This window comes from Galendromus occidentalis, unplaced genomic scaffold (assembly GCF_000255335.2).
Source record: "Galendromus occidentalis unplaced genomic scaffold, Mocc_1.1 scf7180000077360, whole genome shotgun sequence".
Taxonomy (NCBI): Eukaryota; Metazoa; Arthropoda; class Arachnida; order Mesostigmata; family Phytoseiidae; genus Galendromus; species Galendromus occidentalis.
Window position 1 is genome coordinate 881,993 of NW_003805348.1, and position 18,102 is coordinate 900,094.

Here is an 18,102-nt window from a genome sequence, read left to right on the forward strand (position 1 = left end):
CCAAATATCCCTCTATTGATCCATCCCAAACGAAGGTTATGTGAATGGCCTGGGAACCCGTGTGCGTCATAAAGAACGCAAGCACCCCCCCCGGTTCTTTCGACGCCCAAAGAGTTCGTCAGACATGAGGGAAGCCGTGCGATGATGGTACTGAGGGAATCGAGTGCTGAGTCTCTCTTCGAGCGGTCGATTTCTCGGAGCTTATCTAGGCTCGGGGAACGGCGAATGAACGCATTCAATAATTGCGGTTCTTCAAGGAATATGCGGTTTTCCGCGAAGCCCGGGCGCATCTCATGACGCGAGAAGCATCCCCTGATACCTGAAGAGGTCGTGTTTTCTTTCCAGAAGGATGCCTGATGCATTACGGGATCGTCCACACGATAGGTAAACACGCAGGACGAGCCACTCATTCCGAATTCGTAGGAGACTAAGGAGCCGATGCGTCCCACGGTCGTTCGATGCTCACCGCGTTGAATGCGGGACCGGAGAAGGAACGAATCGACGTGATGCGCGTAACGAGTTGGAAGTCGAAGGGAACACGCAGAATGAGCGTGGAATAGAGCCATTTGGCGGAATAAGTTCTCAGAGAGCTCTGGTAGGGAACGCGCCGACGCAAATTTTCACTGGAAGCGGATGCCAGATGTGACCGATCGCGAAGGACTATCCGGGCCCCGCATCCGGAGCAAGATACTCAGACTCGATGAGAGCTCTCAATCAGCTCATGGATGTCATCTACATTGAGGTGATGCTCTAAGAATACTGGATCTTCGCGATAATTTCCGAGGGGGAATATCTGCGAAGGCGCCCTGGGACCCGAACTATGGCAAAGAGATGCGAATACTCGGGAACTCTCACAATTCGAAGTCAGCATTGCTAATAGAGATAATTGTCTTCACAATGGAGTCTCGAAGAGCCCTGCTCCCGGTCTGTTGGAAAAGTATTATCGACCCTCGTGAGGGATCGATAAAAGCAAGACGGAGCCGCGGACGGAGAGGGTGAGGAATCGTCCCACAACAGACTCTCAATCGTTGTCGCAAACAGGAGGGCTGACCTGGATGTAGATACCTCGATGCGCATCAGACTAGGTGCCGACGAGGAAATCTTTCACCATTTCGCCGCTCCTGCTGCTTCTCGAGGAGCAACGACACGCGGAGCGAGAACGATGCCAATGCGCCCAGAAGCCGCAGCTCACGCTCCTAAGTGACTGCTTCGAATTCCCGATCTTCGAGCCTGTGGACCCCAATCAGGCCCGCAGCAGGACATATTTCTCTATGAGGCCAAGCCTCATCCAGGAAACTGAGGCTAGCCTCAATTCTCGAGTGGGAACGGCATTCTTTCGATTCATTCTCGAGCCTCATGTCCTGCATTGGGGTATCAGATGACAACGTATGAAATATGTATCTACAAAGAAAAGCGCAGTCTTCTGCCGTTTCTAAAGATAGACTCTGTTGTTGACAAACTAGTCCCAATTGTATCTGACTGCGATTCACGCGCACGTCCGCCAGAGAGCGAGAGCGTGGAAGCGAGCGAGAATGACGGAGATAAATACCGTATAACTAGCAGTGAGCTGTTATCGCTCCACATATTGTTATCGACGAAACCGAATTCCAAAAATTTCTGAGGCTATCCACGAGGCTCATTTCACCTCTCCAAAAAAACGTGAGGCTTTAGCCTTAGATTTCCAGCCTAGCTGCGGGCCTGACCCCAATGAGGAGAAATTCGTCCGTGGGACACCTTGAAATACGCTAGCAAGAGGAATTCGCTCGTGGGAGACTCGTCACGTACCCCTTCCCGTGGGATCCCTTGTCGTCAGATTCGCCCTTGGGAGACTGGTTGGATGCTTTGCTGAACGAATTCCCCCGGTGCCGGATCTGCGCGAGGCGCCGCGCCGCGAGCAACGGCTGTCTCCGCCACGTGTGACTGGACCGTCATTTTCAAGCATCTTGTCTGCGATTATATCAGCGACCTATATCTCTCCGCGTCTGATAGATCTCCGCATTAGAGAGATTCCTTGCTTTCTCCGAGAAGGCTCCGATAGGTGGGTTGGCTGTATCCATCTGTAGCTTCTCTTGGGGGAAGAATTTCTCAGTCGAGAGCCCGGAATCAGAAAGGAGTGATTGTGCTTATGATCCTGATTGTCGCGGGCTGGCCGTTTTCCTTACGTTATTCATGTGCAATTCAGGAGCCGCGGAGAATTGGATTACCTCATCTTTCATCGTTGAACTTGATCCTCTCTTACTGAATACCTGGAAGTTCCTCGCGAGCGACCGCAAGGAATTGTTTACTCATGCAAGCCTGCCGAGAATGGCTTCGTGCGCGTCCGAGACGACTCTTTGACATCCTGATGCGGATATTGCCTCTCGATATCGTCCATGATTCAATCTGAATGCCTCCAAGGATGGATCTTCGCGCTCGGACGATTTAATTTTACTACGGGCTGCTTCGATGCTTTCGATCGCACCTTCCCTGTGCCGAGCTCCCGGACCCGATACCGAAGATTTTCTACTAGTAGACGCAAACACAAGCATATGTGTGTGTTTCTGCCGTGGATTCGAGCCCGGTGCCGAAAGGAGCCGCTGCTTATCCACTCAGGAGTGAGCGTCTGCACGGAACAGAAGCAGGACAGCTGGAGGGAATAAACTTTTATGAGCTCGAGCTTGATCATGAACACGCTCACATATAAACATGTACACATTTAGTGCAGGTGTTCGTATGCAGGTGGTTTGTCGGCTGATTTCGCCTAACTGTTTCATGGTCCAACGTCAGACGTGAAGCTCTTGAGCGAATAACGATCCCAACAAGAAGTGAGTCGGCATTTAATTTGGTGCAGCCAGAGCGAGCTCGGTTCTCCCTGGGGCGTTCTCTCGTTCTTCATCGGTGTTCCAGCTGGAGCCCTGAGACAACAACGACATCCGGAAACATTTATTCTACGCTTCCGCGAAAACCTTCCTCCCCTCTCCGATGAGCTCTAAACAGAGAGCGCCCATCGGAATTCCCGGCGAATAAATAAACTGATATCAACCCTCTGTCCAACTGCAGGATTCCTGAGAAAGCCAAAAATTGTGGAATCATTCTGGAGTCATGGAAGAATTTTTCCCCTTCCCGAATATTCTGACCAGCTCTAGGGATACGAGGACGACAGATCCAAATCTCGGCTCGTCCCATGCCAGAGGCAGAGAGGAGCTCAGGGACGATGTGTCGAATTATTATTTTCCGCATAGGAGGGTATTAGCCTCCTGGAGTTTGATCGAGCCCATATCGATATAAAATCGATACGATGAGCTGAGCTTAGCTTAAGTTCTAACAATAAGCGTTCCTCTCATCACGACCCAAGCTGCGAAACCGCAATAAGGAAGGACTCGGAGAATCTATCCCTAAACGTGACTGACCTCTTGTGTCGAGGATCCTGAGCCGTAGCTGAGGACCAAGGAACTGCTCGGCAGGTTTCTGCCGCGTACGTGTCATGAACCACAAGTATATTGCTCCACCCGATCGTATTCCGCGATCAATCATTGGAGCTCGCCTATGGATCATTCGCTTTCTTCCAGTATTGAAATTATTTCAGGATAAGGCCTCACAATCAATCGAAGCCGAAATCTCCGAACAGTGAAACAGGACTTGCGGAGGAGATTCCGAGCTCCAAGCAAACTCGCCTTCCAGGAGGCGCCACGAAGAGATTCCAGCTCCTGACCGTGCGGGACATTCTACTTCTGTATCTGACGCACACCGGTCAGACGTCATTCCCGATGTTCTAGGAATAACTCTTTTGATATCCAGCCTGATGGAAACGGGTCAGCACTGCAGCGATCCGATACCAGGCCCACCGTAATCATGTCGATCTTATCTGGAGTCAAGGTATCATCCCGGTGGCGCCATCTGGTGCATTTCACGACGCCGACGTCGCGTCGTGGTGGTGGTCTAGGGCACCTGGATGCACCTTGGGGACAGTCAGACCGACCGGAGGTTTGATTCTGATAGCTCACTGGCAGTTAATTGCTCTGAGCATGCAGAGAGTAATCAGCGGATTCCCGTCTCCACCGAGCGACCAAAACAGTAGCGGCAGTAGTGATGAGGGGACGGAAGCCCTGGAAGGCGCCGTGATGCGCAACCGCCCCACCATGGTCAATGCTGATTCGGATCAGGATAGCCTAACTGCTCCCACTAAGCGGCTACCGCCGGTGCGGGTTTGGGTGAACTTCGCCAAGGGTCTCTCCCTCTAATACAGTTAGGTGGCTTTATAGGGGCGGACGAGCAGAGCTTGGATCGCCTACCCTCCCAGTCCGATCCGCAAGAGTGTATCATCGTATTATAGAATCGTCCAGAAAAATATCCTAGAATGTGATTCACAATGACGCAGGATTATCTGCTCTGAGAACTTCATTGTCGGGGTGAGACTCTACGATCTACCTTTTGGAGTTCTGTCGTGTCATATGATGGAGACCCCGCGAGGCCTTGTTCGTCTTGTGCGCCATGATGGGTTCTTCTTTCGGACAGAATCTGACAGTTCGGGTACCAGAATTTGTCACGGCCGCACCAGCGGATTCGGCTTGTGACTCGCGACAAGGATGGAAGGCTCCCTGCCGAAGGGACGACAACTCCTACCAGATGACGCATTTCCGCACGGTCATCTGGCAGGGGCATTGGTTTCCCGTCTCTATCCATCGCTTCCGTCTCGAACCTCTCAAGATTTCTCCCTTATAATTCCAGAATCCTTTAAAGGTTTCCTCACAATTCAAACATCGATCCTGATGGGTGGAGATCTTTATGCGCCTTCGGTGCGGGAAGGTCGTAGGTCCTTGTCAGTCGAGACCGATCCTCGTTCATCTGATGAATCGAAAAAAAAGGCTGCAAATAGCTCTGATGCACTCCAAGTCGGACCTGAGCTCGGGATCGATTCCTTCCTGCTCAGAGGAGCTGCCCGCACAGCTCGCGTGCTGCAAGACACACAGAATCGAACTAGAATGGAAGACTCGACCTTCTATGAAACCTCTTTTCCGAAAGCCTCCTCCGGCCGGAAGATGATTGTTCGAGGTCCCGATTCACCGCTCAACGAAACCGCAACGATAGCCAGGATGCATGCTTCAATGAGAGCAGTCTGCAGTTCACCGCTCGCTCTCGATTGAGAATGGCCTCCCATCAACTGTATTTCCCTCGCTATCGTGCACGCGGGCCGGTGCATCGATTTCCCAGCACTGATCTAGCGTGATGTCTGGAAGTCCATCTTGATAGACATTTCCACGAGACTTCACTCACTGGCGCACCGAATAACGTGTGCTCTCGTGAAGACCATATCCGGAGCGCAGATTTATCCAAAAAACGATCGAAACTATTTCTGCATGAGCTGCTCGTTGTCCCTCAATCCTACAGTGAATGAGTCGGGAGTGTCCAGATACCAAGCCCACTCCGTAGAACACTATCAAAGTTTCATAGCTGCGTTCGTGAAAGGCGCTGGTGCAAGGACATGGCTCGGATGTTCGAGTGATCCCCCGAAAAACCCTCGTACCTCTCCGGCTAGTGCAGAGACGAGTTTCAGTGCTTGCAGGCAGGCTTTCAGGATACCCGATCTCCTCCTTTTCAAGACGCCTCATGGGCTTCGAATTCATGCCGGAGGAGTTTATTTACGACATGCGGGGAGGATCGATATCGGTCAATCGGGCAGCGATCACGGGTCATGGGGAAGGCGAGATGGCGCCAGGACGCATGACGCCGATTCGCATCGGAACGAGAGGGAAGCCCCTTGAAATCGACAAGGCAGGAAATCGCTTTCAATGAGATCTGGCAGCGGACATATGCAAAAGAGGTATGGCAAGACGCAGCGATAATGTCAAAACGAAAACCACAGCAGTTCGTCGTCGCTCGCCCGCTCATCTGCGGAGCGATGCCGCTCACATTCCCTGATTAAGCAGCGAATAGCAGTCGGTCTTATGTGAATAGATCAGGGGCCGGTAGGGGGGCGAGGGTACATTCAATTCTCTCCTGGAAAGAATCGATAACTTGACTCAATGACGCACCAGCAAAGGGATGATTCTTCGTCTCCTCGAGACAGCGACGCTCAAGTATTGCGGGGGAGGATCACGATCCCTCCAAGGAGCTGCTTCGAGACGTGCGTCGGAAATGCGGGGGACCACGCGCGCCGTATATCGATCAAAAGAATCGTAGCACGACCGACGTCAGCATGCACGCTCCCATTTAGCATATCGGGAAGATTTTTCATTTGCCGAACGTGGATCCGCACTGTGTACATACCGAGCGCGCATGGCTGTGAAAGATCTGAAAATTTCAGAGCAAAAACCAACAGCCGATGCCGAGAGACTGTCGAGGGCACATCCTGCGACCCATGCTGTAGGAGAAAGTTTCGCCCGTCCCTCCTTTCCCCAGAAATTTATGGCCGGGAGAGACATCAGGTCCTGTTCCAAGACGAAGGAATAGACGTATGGCCAGGTGAATTCCCTTCTATTTATGCTCTCGCTCCTCTTTACTCGATTCGTTCGGAGCGATGGAACGACCTGCCGTTAGCCATATATAGACATCGGACCCCTAATCGAAACAGCACCCCGAGAGACGGCATCGAAGACGACCCACTTTGTTTTCGAGAGCTCGATTCTTCATTCCGAGACTTCTCGAGAGTAGATATGTAGTTCCGTATCCGGTAGGCAACAGGAGGCCGGAACTTGTCGGCGAACGACCTTGATCAGACGTCCATGCTCAGCATCACGAGCGTGTGTAAATAGAGAGCCAATCAGAGCCACGACTCGCCCTCAATCAGACCATAGCCACGATTCAATTTCGAACCGCAGTGATCAGTATGGGTATAGGTCTCTGCCGGGTCAAGGACCCGAGCGTGAAGCGGGACTCCGAGCCGACGAAAGTCCCTCAAGTTATCAAATTCCGACCCCGATTCTAAATGCGGCCTTGAGGGTCTTTGATCTCGATTCGGGTATGGGCTGCTCTTTTCATTGGTGGCTCGCTCCCTATTTGACATGTAACGGGGCCAAATAAACGAGACCTTGGCTCGCGATCCTCGGAAACCACGGCTCATCCGGATCTACATACAGAGACGAGCCTTATGATCCTTGTGCAAGAGGTCATCGAGTCCCCCGGGATGTCGGAAGCGTCTTAGTGGCGGGAAGTAATCGCTGTCGGGCCTTGAGGTCACTGCGTCATATGTTTAACAGCATCCGGCCTCGAGGAGTCCCCTCGAGGTGCTGCTCTAGCAGTGCCTATATATAGTTTACGTGGAATGAGGGCAGAAGTCCTCAGAATAGAACTAAGGCTATTTGTATTATATTCTGAGGTTAAGCCTTCCGCTTCAAGTGGGAGGTGGGGGTCTACCTAAACGGCAAAGCCTCGCGATAAATTTCGCTCCGTCCCCCGAGAGTTTCCTGTTCGGTCGGCTATTCGAGAAAAAAACTCCGCAAGGCAGGTGATCTTGATTCCGAGACTCCGGAGTGTAGGTCGTCCTTGATTTTTGAGTCGCGTCATAAAAATCGATTTCCGAGTTGAGATCGTTCCGAAAGGGTGTGATTCGCGCCACGGGGGCGTCCCATAGCGGTCGAGAGAAAGAATATGAAGGTGATTCATATGGTACGCCTTTCAAAGGGGAAGCGGTTCTACTGTTTCTACTTCCCACGGACGGGCTTGACCCAGTGCTCTCCATAGCTATTGAAAAAGTTTCCAACCGATTCAAGGATCAAATCGAGAAGACCATTCCGTCAGCCCGGAGCCCCTGCTGTCATGATCCCAGCCCCTCCTTCCATTGAAAGCCGAAGCACAAAGAAGGCCCGCGTCAGAAGGAATTGTTTGTTCGCCCTCCGGGCCGCTGAGTCGTCCGAGCTCCCGAGGCATCCTCGAGAAACATATTGATGCTTCCTTCGAAAAACAGAACCGATGCTATCACAATCAAGGACGAACGAATTGCGACCGCAGAACAGGCCCACGCGCAGCTCTTCCACTTCGTGTCGCGAGCTAGCGGGTACCCATCCACCCTTGGAGAAACTCTGGATCTCTGTATGATCGTCAGATATTCTGGTAGAGAATATATTCCCCGTCGAAACTCAGCCTATTCGCCTCGAGCAATGATTGTTACATCATAGGGGCACCGGCGGCCGATGGGCGAGCTTTCCGGCGAAGCAATCACAAGGAGTTCGAGAAAAATGCCGAGCTGCTGTGTTTCTACACGAGGCGTTTCGGATCCCATCGGGGAAGGTGGGACGTTCCTGAACCTACAGAACTAAACTTCGAGTAGCGATGATGGTTGCAGCGTTTCGCTCGAAACTTTCCTAAAAAAAGTTTGCCCCACTTCGACTCGGGGCGCTTCCTGAGCACGCTGCACTCTCACGTTCTCGTTGAATAATTCTCATCGCTGCTTAGTAAGGAACATCCTGTAGTTTCTCGCTTTGTTTCGCTAAATAATTCACCAGCTTGATGGAAAAGTGCGGAACGGAATCACCCATAGCGGCGATAGGTGCTTTCAAGAATGGATTTTCTCACGACGCAGATGAGATCATGTCCCTAGAGTCGAGCATGAGAGTCGGCTCCCATCCAGCGCCGTAGAGACTCTTCAGGGCCATCTCGAACGTTCTCTAGTAGGGTCTTTCCACATTACAAGTCAGCTACGCATGCAACTCCTTATTGAAGCATGTTTTCGCAGTAACATGCTTGGCGGGGGAATCATTCCGGCGAGCGTGACACGAAGATCCTTCAAGCCGATGCTGGACGAAATGCAACCATAGCGGGGATTGGAGCATCCCGCATATCTATCTGAAATTATTGAGAGACTGACTGAGATTCCGCTTGCTAATCAGCTATGCATGTAACTCCGATGCAATGCGACGACCTCGTTCGAAACGGCCCGGTTGTTGAAACCAAATTGGCTCCCAAACTGAGCAATTGTGAGAGCTCCCGGTATTGGTTTCATCCTTCTTCATTGGTGTAGAGGTTCGACTTGCCTTGACAGACGACGAGTCTTGCCGGTTACTGACAGCAGAGTCTCCCCTTGAATTCCACTATTTGACTTTGAATACTCAGCTTCAATGGGCGGGGAGCCTCCCGTTACCATGATAAGGAGAAAACTCCATACTGACATGTTGCCGCCCACGCACACTAGAAATTCTTCAGGAAAGTTCGCTGTGCATTCGTGGCCTGTAATCCGACAGAGGGAACGTGAGGAAGTATCCCGGAAGCGAAGAGCTTCAAACAGGCCCCCTCTTCCCCTCACTAGCCATGGTATCCTCCCCGTTGACTGAGTGAGGACAAGGCTGTATGCCGGTCCGTGCCACTGAGCTTTGGACGTCGCCGCTGGTTGGGCACACGGCGGCAGGTGGCGCGACGTGACGCTACAGCGTTTTTCGAAGGTCTGCCCGACGATTCCAGTCAGTCTCCTGCACGGTCTCGAAGGACATGGTGAGAGCGGAAAGGCTCGGATCTCCCCATCACGGTTCTCGGATCTCCGAGCCGCTCGCTCGACGCAATTTCGAGGGGGAAGCCACGGTGCGTGGTAGACCGAGGCCTGAAAGCGCTTCTGATGTGATTTGTTCTGGTATCACGCTGCGGGCGAAAGTTAGAGATCAGCCGACACGCGTCACACTACAGCCTCTGGTTCGCCGTATTCGCCATGGCGGCGGCCGCTCATTTTTCGGCCCGCGATCGGCGCCGGCGCGGCGTCGGATTTCCCGCAGCGCACAGACTCAGCTGAGAAAAATGATCTGGATTCAGAACCGCTCGCTCAGAGTCCGCCGGGCTCAATGCCTCGATTTCAGATCCGGGCCCCTTCGCGATCGTTCCCGATCAGAACCTTGAATCTGAGCCTCGAGATTCCACGGGAAAAATAGCTCTTGTGAACGGGAGGCTCCCTCTCGAAGGCATCGCAACCTCTCTGACTGAGATGCGGCGAGGGCGTCCAGATCCATTTTTCCGGAATCCCGGAGGAAAGAGGGCACTCTTCGAAGGGAACTACGTGGGACAGCAGCATCTCCGGCGATACCGTTTGGGAATGTGAAACTCTCGGAACCATGTCGCGCTCCCGGCTCTCGGTCACACGCGCAGCCGATCTGACCTATCGGCGTTTCGATAAGTCTCGAAGGAGGTCTCTCGAATCTTCTTATCGATTCCAAATCAGACTTTTCGGCTTTCGCGACCAATCTCGAACCTGGTACCGACTTCAAAGACATTCCGCGCGTACTCATCGCCCTTCCAGAGTCGTCTGCTCTGAAATTAACCCGCAGATCAAAGTCGATGCGGAACAGGCCCGATGCGGAACAGGATGATTGGAAGTCCATCCGAGTTACACGGAATCGTCGGCATCGATCCGCCGTGTTCTGGACAATGGCAGTCGACCAGCACGTCATTCTCAAATTATATGCCCGTTGTGAGGTTCGTAGGAGCGGAACAGGTCGCTCCGCGCATCGATCGATCCAGGGTGCGCGAAATGGCAATTGAGCCGAGAGTCGTCAGGATAACTGAGGAGGTCAACGCTTGTTCACGATTCGATTACAACGCAATTTCGAAGCAAAACACATTCCCCGGATGATCGAACACGCGAACGGTTCCATAGCTCTTTGCTGGACTTGCAGAGGACTGATTGCGATTTTCCCTCGTTGCCCGATGTCGATCCATGAATTCGTCACTTCATGGGCTGACTACCAAACGGAGCAAGTTTGAAATAATATTCCGCGAATCCTTCTTAGGACGGTGTTGTATTTTCCCCAGCGCCCTTGGACCGTCAGCACAGCTCAGCATAGAGCTGGGACCTCATTTAGGAGACGTAGGTCTTGCTGTTTGCTCAAGGCGTGGACTGAACATGCGAAAGTACAGTGGACCGCTCTGTTTGCTCCTCCGCCTTATTCAGTTTTCCCGAGAAACGTGCCGAGTCAGACTAGGCAAGGTCAAGAATACTGGACTCCCGTCTTGGAGTTCTTGTGTCCGATCATGAAGTTGAATGAATAGACATCTCTTCGAAGAGGGGACGACCGTGCAAGTCGGTCCGGCGTCGGAAGTGTTCCTCCCAATAAAACAGAACCCATCGTTGCATTGAAGCACTCGATCCCCACCTGGGAGAAATGCCGTAATAATTCTGATAAGACGGCATGCTCTCATAGAAAGAAATGCTCCAATATTCACTAGGTAGATTTCCGGGTCCTGTGGCTGCTCTTCATTTTTCTCTTCTGTGACCTGAAGAAACAGATCGTTCAATTCCGCCCCCACTCGGAGAAGACTGTCAAAGATAGTGAAAATTCGAAACCTCCCGCGTTCGTCTCTAGATAGCTGACGAATTCGGAAATAAACAAGAAGTAGTCAGTAGCGCGAAAGATCTGCTCGTACTCATTTTCAACTCGAGAAGGAGAAAAATTCCACAGGCCGAGAGAGGTATCAAGCAGCTCTAGTTCGCCTCTATCCGATCAACAAACTACAATATGGTGCCGTGGCCAAGATCGTGAACTAAGCATTGTGAACAGTCGACTGTGGAACCCGACGAAACGACATCTCGCCCAGAAGTAACGGGACCCGAGATGGCCGAAGCGATGTCGGATGACGCGAGGAAACGCGCTTTGAAAACCCTCCGAACAAAGAGGACTGTGCGGAGGAACAAGGCCCGGGAGGATCTCGGCAGTGTAGAAGATCTACACACGGAGAATCCTGTGTTCCCGGCCGACAGACGTGCTGAGGAGTTGGTTATCATCATGACGAAGCACTTGGACCAGATTCGCGAGTTCGACCGAGAAATACTCCAGCTCTTGACGGAGACAGAGGTCGAGGCCGACGTGGAGGCCAGCGAAGAGTTCATCGTCGAGATCGAGTCCGGTATTGCCGCCATCCAGGCAGTAATCATACAGAAGTCCAACCACGAGGAGCGGGCAAGCCGGCAGGAGGAAATCGAAACCTTCTATGGAACGCCTGAAGCGGCAAGGCGCGTCCGCTTCACTCCGATGTTGAATTCGACGATGAGTGCCCCTCGGCATCTCCGAGAGGCTGGAGCGACAACCGAGAGGCCCTCGCAGCCGGCTCCACAGGCGACGGCGGCAGCCCGGGGACCACGCGCCTGGCCCGCGAGCTGGACATATCTCCGGAAGTGTTTTCTGGAGATCGACTGAAATTTCAATCCTTCATCACCCAGTTCATGTGTTTCGTGGCCAAGAGACAAGAAGCGACGCCGGTTGAGAGATTGATGGTGCTCAGGAAGTACGTTTCCGGTGCGCCAGCAAGGATAATTCATGCACTCGAGCTGACCGACGCAAATTACCAGGTCGCTCTTGATGCCCTCAAGGAAAATTACGCTCGCACGGATAACGACAAGCAGCGGATTCTATCCGAACTCAGAAACCTTCCTCGAGTTCTCCGCTATAGCGATCTGCCAGCGCTGCGAAACCTGTTGACGCTCTTGCAAACCAATATCGCAACCCTCGCCTCCAACGGGATCCCACTCGAAGAATTTGCGCTCTCTCTGCGCTCGGCGATCGAGGCCGCTCTGCCTATTCGCCTGCGGCAGGAATTCAAAGATGCTCGACGTCTCGAAAGGAGACTTCACTCGCTCTCAAGTGGAAGCCGAGAGAGTTCGATCGCCGGCGAGCAGACGGAGACGAATCCGGGCAACAACATTAGCGAAGACAACGGTAACGGTGGCTCGGTGTCGGGTGAGGCGGCGTCGGAGGTCAGAAAACTCATCCAGTTCGTCCGTGACCGGGTCCGTGATTGGGAGGATAACCTCTATTTGGACGACCGTGCGCCTGGTGCAGTGACAGAGACATCCGAAGGCCAATCGAATTTGAGGGACTTCCGACGTCGACCAAGGAGCACCGTGGCTTATCTCGCACCGGGGAGGAACGCGTCAGCTGGTCCAGGGTACCGCCCGAGGTCATGCTTGTTCTGCCGATCGGCAGAGCATAATTCGTCGAAGTGCACTGCTGACCTTACGCTCGCGAAGAGAAAGGAGATCCTAGAGGCGCAGCAGCGATGTGTGAAGTGCTTCAGACAGCGACACGCGAACGCAAGTCAGTGTCGCGGTCCCAGAGTACCGTGTTCCAGGTGCTCAACGCGACAACATTACTCGTCCATGCATCCAGCCGCCCCCGTCGTTCCGACACCTCCGCATGTGCGCACGGACGGTGGGGTCAGCGCTGTCACTGGGGCTTTCTCCGACCGAACTGTGGGTGGCGTGAGCGCCGACACCGGGGCTCTTCTTCTGACTGCCTCGGCGTACGTGATCAACGGCGGAGTCAAGATACCCATCCGGGTTTTCGTGGATCCAGGAAGCACCCTCACCGTCATGCTCCCATCGTTGCGAGCCATGCTTCGGGATGCTCCCGTCGGTATCAACAGTCTCACCATCCAGACGTTCTCATCCACCCTTGCGACGAAAGAAGTTCCATTGTACAACATGCGTATCGCTCACGTGAAAGGTGGCCCGCCGATTGAACTGCTCGCGCACGAGTACGAGTTCAATGTGGACCCGCAGAACACCTGCTCCGAGGCGGTAATGCAGACTTTGGCGAAGTTCGATCGCACAAGGCCTCTGGCCGACCGATGTTACGTTGGAGAGTGGTCTCGGATGCAACCGGCAGTTCTCCTCGGCATGAACCAAATCAACAAGATCATGACTCGCGAGGCCCAGGAGCATGTAGTCGACGACATTCTCGCATATCCTTCGAAGCTGGGATGGTTAGTAGGTGGATCGATTCCCCTTGAACAAAATCACGTTAAGGGGAAGATCACCTCCACCCAAATCGTCTGCTGTTCTTCCAAGCTGTCAAACCGCGAAGTGAAACCGCTCACTCATGCGGCGAAGGATCTCGAGACCCTGTGGAGTCTTGAAGCAATCGGAATAAATGAACCCTCCTCGAGTCCGCAACTGTCTGCTGACGACGAAGAAGCTCTCCGACAGTTCAACCAGGGAATCTCCTACGAGGATGGTCGATACTCTGTGTCCTTTCCTAAGAGACCAAGCATCTCGCAGCTTCCGAATAATCGACTGGGAGCGGAGCAACGTCTCGCGAGAAAGGTGTCTCATCTGCTGCGGGATCCGGATAAGCATCGACGGTACCATTCCGAGCTCATGAAATTCGTGGAGGAAGGGTTCGCTGTCGAGGTCCGGGACTCGGGATGTGCCCATAGTTCCGCGGTTGACGGATCGTACTTCATGCCTCATCACGAGGTCATCACATCTTCCGGCGGCAGGGACAAATGGCGTATAGTGTTCGATTGCTCCGCTAAACAAAAGGGCGCGACGTCGTTGAATGATCATTTGATACCCGGTCCAAACCTCAATCCGGATCTGGTCTCACTCCTCCTCAACTTCAGGTCGCATCCCGTCGCTCTCTCCACGGACATATCGCGCGCATACATGAGGATCGCCATCACACCTGAAGATCAGCCCCTGTTCCGGTTCATTTGGCAGGCTCCAGGCTCGAGCTCCATCAAGACATACCAGATGCGACGTGTCACGTGGGGAGCAGCCTCGTCCGGATTCCTTCTCGCAGCGACGGTCAGACATCACCTGAAGAAGGGAAATCTCGCGACACAGGAGCTTTCTAAATGCCTGTATGCCGACGATGTTCTACAGAGTTTCGAGAATATCGACCGTGCGCGCCTGTTCGTCGATACAGTCCGTGAATCGCTCAAGTCAGCTGGCATGAGCCTTGCGAAATGGAAGACTAACTCCGATCAGCTGAGGAACCATTTGCTTAGCACTGGCGTCAGGCCTGACGAGTTCGACTCGTCGAGCTCGGAGTTCTTGAAAGTTCTGGGAATCTCATGGTGTCCGTCACAGGATGTGTTTTCGTTCATCACACCTGCCTTGTTCGACGGCCCAGGACCCGAAAGTTCTCCATCTAAACGTCAAGTGCTGAGTGTTGTGGCTTCCCTCTACGACCCGCTCGGTTGGTTGACTCCATTCACCTTACGCGGTAAAAGGATAATTCAACAATTATGGTCGTCCAACCTGAATTGGAATGATGCGACTCCGGAGGTCATACGGATCGCCTTGGGCCAATGGATGTCCGAGATCAAACAGCTTCGGGACTTCAGATTCCCCCGCCGCTACTCATGTCGAAAGGACGCTCCCATCGCTCATTGGCTCCATGTTTTTGGAGACGCATCGACCATTGCGTATGCCGCCGGAGCCTACATTGAATCTCGGTTCGCGGATGGCTCATCTGAATTCGCGCTGGTCATGACGAAATCTAGACTAGCTCCACGCGATTCACCCTCGTTGCCAAGGTTGGAATTGCTGGCGTCTGTCATCGCAGTCCGTCTCAAGAAATTTCTGACGCAGCGCCTCGACCTCGAATTCGAACGCGTTCTGTTCTACACCGATTCTACCATCGCATATCACTGGGCAACGTCGTCAAATCCAGGAAGTTGGAAACTATTCGTCAGCAATAGAGTGCAAGAAATTCAGAGAGATTCTCGCCAAGAAGATTGGTTCCATCTAAGTGGCGAGCTGAATATCATTGACTTCGCTACACGCGGTGTTTCGGTTGGTGCTTTGATCGAAAACTCCGAGTGGTGGTTCGGGCCGAAATGGCTCAGGTTACCCATCGAGCAGAGACCGCTGTCCCAGCCGCAACGGAGCTCCATCAGTTTGGAATCCGTGTCTCCAGAGAGACGTCAAGTCGTCGCTCTCGCCACCGCGGCTGAGACATTCATCGACCTCGAGCGGTTCGGAACGGCCAGCAAGGCCACGAGAGTCGTCGCGTATGTTCTCCGGTTCATTCACATTGTTCGCGAGAAAGAGGTTCCAGCGAGAAAGTTGCTCTATCGTGAGGCGGAATGCATCCTCATTGGACAGACTCAGCGCCAGTTCTTACGGGAGGAGATCGAGTGTACTCGTGCCGGTGAGCGGGTCCCCAGCGCATCCAAGCTGGCTGCCTTCCAATTGTTCATCGATGACCGGGACCTTCTCCGAATAAGAACGCGTCTCGGACCGGCGCCGCATCTTACATACGACGAAAAATGCCCAATCGTTGTCCCCCATCAATCGCGTCTAGCCAAGTTGCTCATCGTCGACGCGCATCGGGTTAATGCCCACTTCGGAGTTAACACCGTGTTGAATCAACTCCGCAGGCGTTTTTGGATTATCCGTGCCCGTCAGATCATAAAGTCGATCCTTCGCCAGTGTGTGGTATGTCGCCGACGTCAGGGTGCGCCAGCGTCTCAAGTTGAGGCGCCTCTCCCGGAGTCGCGATCTACCCTGCTCGCTCCGTTCTCGGTCGCGGGTGTGGATTTCTGCGGACCGTTCTACACAAGGCTTCGCGCCGATACATTCAAGACCTACGTGGCGCTGTTTACCTGCACGGTGACTAGAGCACTCCACCTAGAAACCGTGCCTTGTATGTCGGCTCCCCAAACTCATCTCGCTCTTCGCCGTTTTCTTGCGACCTATCCAAATTGTCAAGGGTTCATCTCGGATAACGGGAGTAGTTTCGCAAAATGCTCCACCGACATCAAACGAGTGTTCAACACCGCAAAGAGGGCGGATGTGACGGAGTTTCTGCGGGGCCGGGAGATCGAGTGGACCTTCAACTGCGCTCGCTGCCCATGGAGGGGCGGAGTGTTCGAAAGAATGGTTGGTGTACTGAAATCGGCCCTGGCTAAAACCCTTGGCAGGAATCTCATTGGGTATGAAGAGTTCCGAACAGTCCTCTGCGAGCTGACTGCCACAATCAATGATCGTCCGATAACACACGTGGCCTCTGAGAGCGATGTGCCGATCGCTCTCACTCCGGCCCACTTTGTGCGGTGCGTCCCTCACGTTCCTGCGATCGCTCCCATGATCCCGATCGATTCCCTGGGGGGCGGCGAGGTAGCCTCCGGCGACGACTTACGCAAAGCCCACGCCGTGAGAACCAATTTCTTCAGGAGTATATCAGTTCGATGGCACCGCGAGTACTTGCTCCTGCTACGTTCGTCCATCGCAACTCGCGGTCACCAAGCGTCGCCCATACGTTTGGGAGACGTTTGCCTCTTACGCGACGACAATCAGCCTCGGATCCGGTGGCGCCTGGTGCGCATTCTTGAGGCTCACCCCGGCCGCGACGGAAAAACGCGTACGTACACCGTCATGTTTGAGAACAGACGTCAATCCCGCCGAGCAGCCCAGCTGCTGATCCCGTTGGAGCTAAGTATCGAAGACGAGGATGCCACAGACGCTCCGACATCAGATTGAGTCCTAAAGAATACGATTGTGTGACAACACTCCGCTGTAAATATCATTTGTGCATAGCGCTCTTAAATTAACCCTTTCCGCTCCCAGTTGCTAGTCCATCGGTTCTCGCTCATGGCAGGAAAAAACGTTAACGTTGTTTTGTGGGGAGTGTCAAAGATAGTGAAAATTCGAAACCTCCCGCGTTCGTCTCTAGATAGCTGACGAATTCGGAAATAAACAAGAAGTAGTCAGTAGCGCGAAAGATCTGCTCGTACTCATTTTCAACTCGAGAAGGAGAAAAATTCCACAGGCCGAGAGAGGTATCAAGCAGCTCTAGTTCGCCTCTATCCGATCAACAAACTACAATAAAGACCAGCATGCTCTATTAGAGCAGCACTCCGTTCCTCATCCGACAGGATATTGAAGAGCAGGACGAGATGCTCGGATAGAACGGTGCCTCAAAGCGGGGATGGAATATAGACCGGCACGCCGTGCGGACAGAATAAATACGGTATCCTCTTATCGACAATTCCTCGATGGAATTCTTCGAGGGACTCGATCCGGGATCCCATCGCTCTGTATAATCGTTGGAGCACGATGTCGAAGAGGACAGATTTCGGATAGAATGGCGGACCAAAGTCGACAAAATGACCGAGACCTCTCGATGGGATCTCAATCATGGGTTCGCGATGTGCCGCGTCGACTCGCAAAGCTCCCCCGGCTCGAGCCGTCGTCCGTACGTACGGAGCGTATTCTCTGAACTCGATTTTAACAATCATTGTCCGACCTGCCTTCCTTGGTTTCATTCTCCTTCTGTATCGCCGTTTGGGTGATGCTCATTGTCCGAGCGAAGTTATGGGATTCCTTGAAGCATTTTCTCCCGGCTGGTCTTATATTCAGACCCCGTGCTTCGCAGTGTTGTCTCAATGCGGTTGTTCCTCGAACAATCGTTATCGGAAGCATAT

General features: G+C 53.1%; 1 protein-coding gene across 1 annotated transcript; it reads left to right on the top strand.

Annotated features, from left to right (window-relative positions):
- The first annotated feature begins 11,507 nt into the window (after positions 1-11,507).
- On the top strand, positions 11,508-17,158 carry LOC114828172 (uncharacterized). The gene is made up of 2 exons (XM_029111161.1): positions 11,508-11,852; positions 12,113-17,158. Exons 1-2 carry the CDS (start codon positions 11,508-11,510, stop codon positions 17,156-17,158), a joined length of 5,391 nt encoding a protein of 1,796 aa, XP_028966994.1.
- The last annotated feature ends 944 nt before the right edge of the window (positions 17,159-18,102 follow it).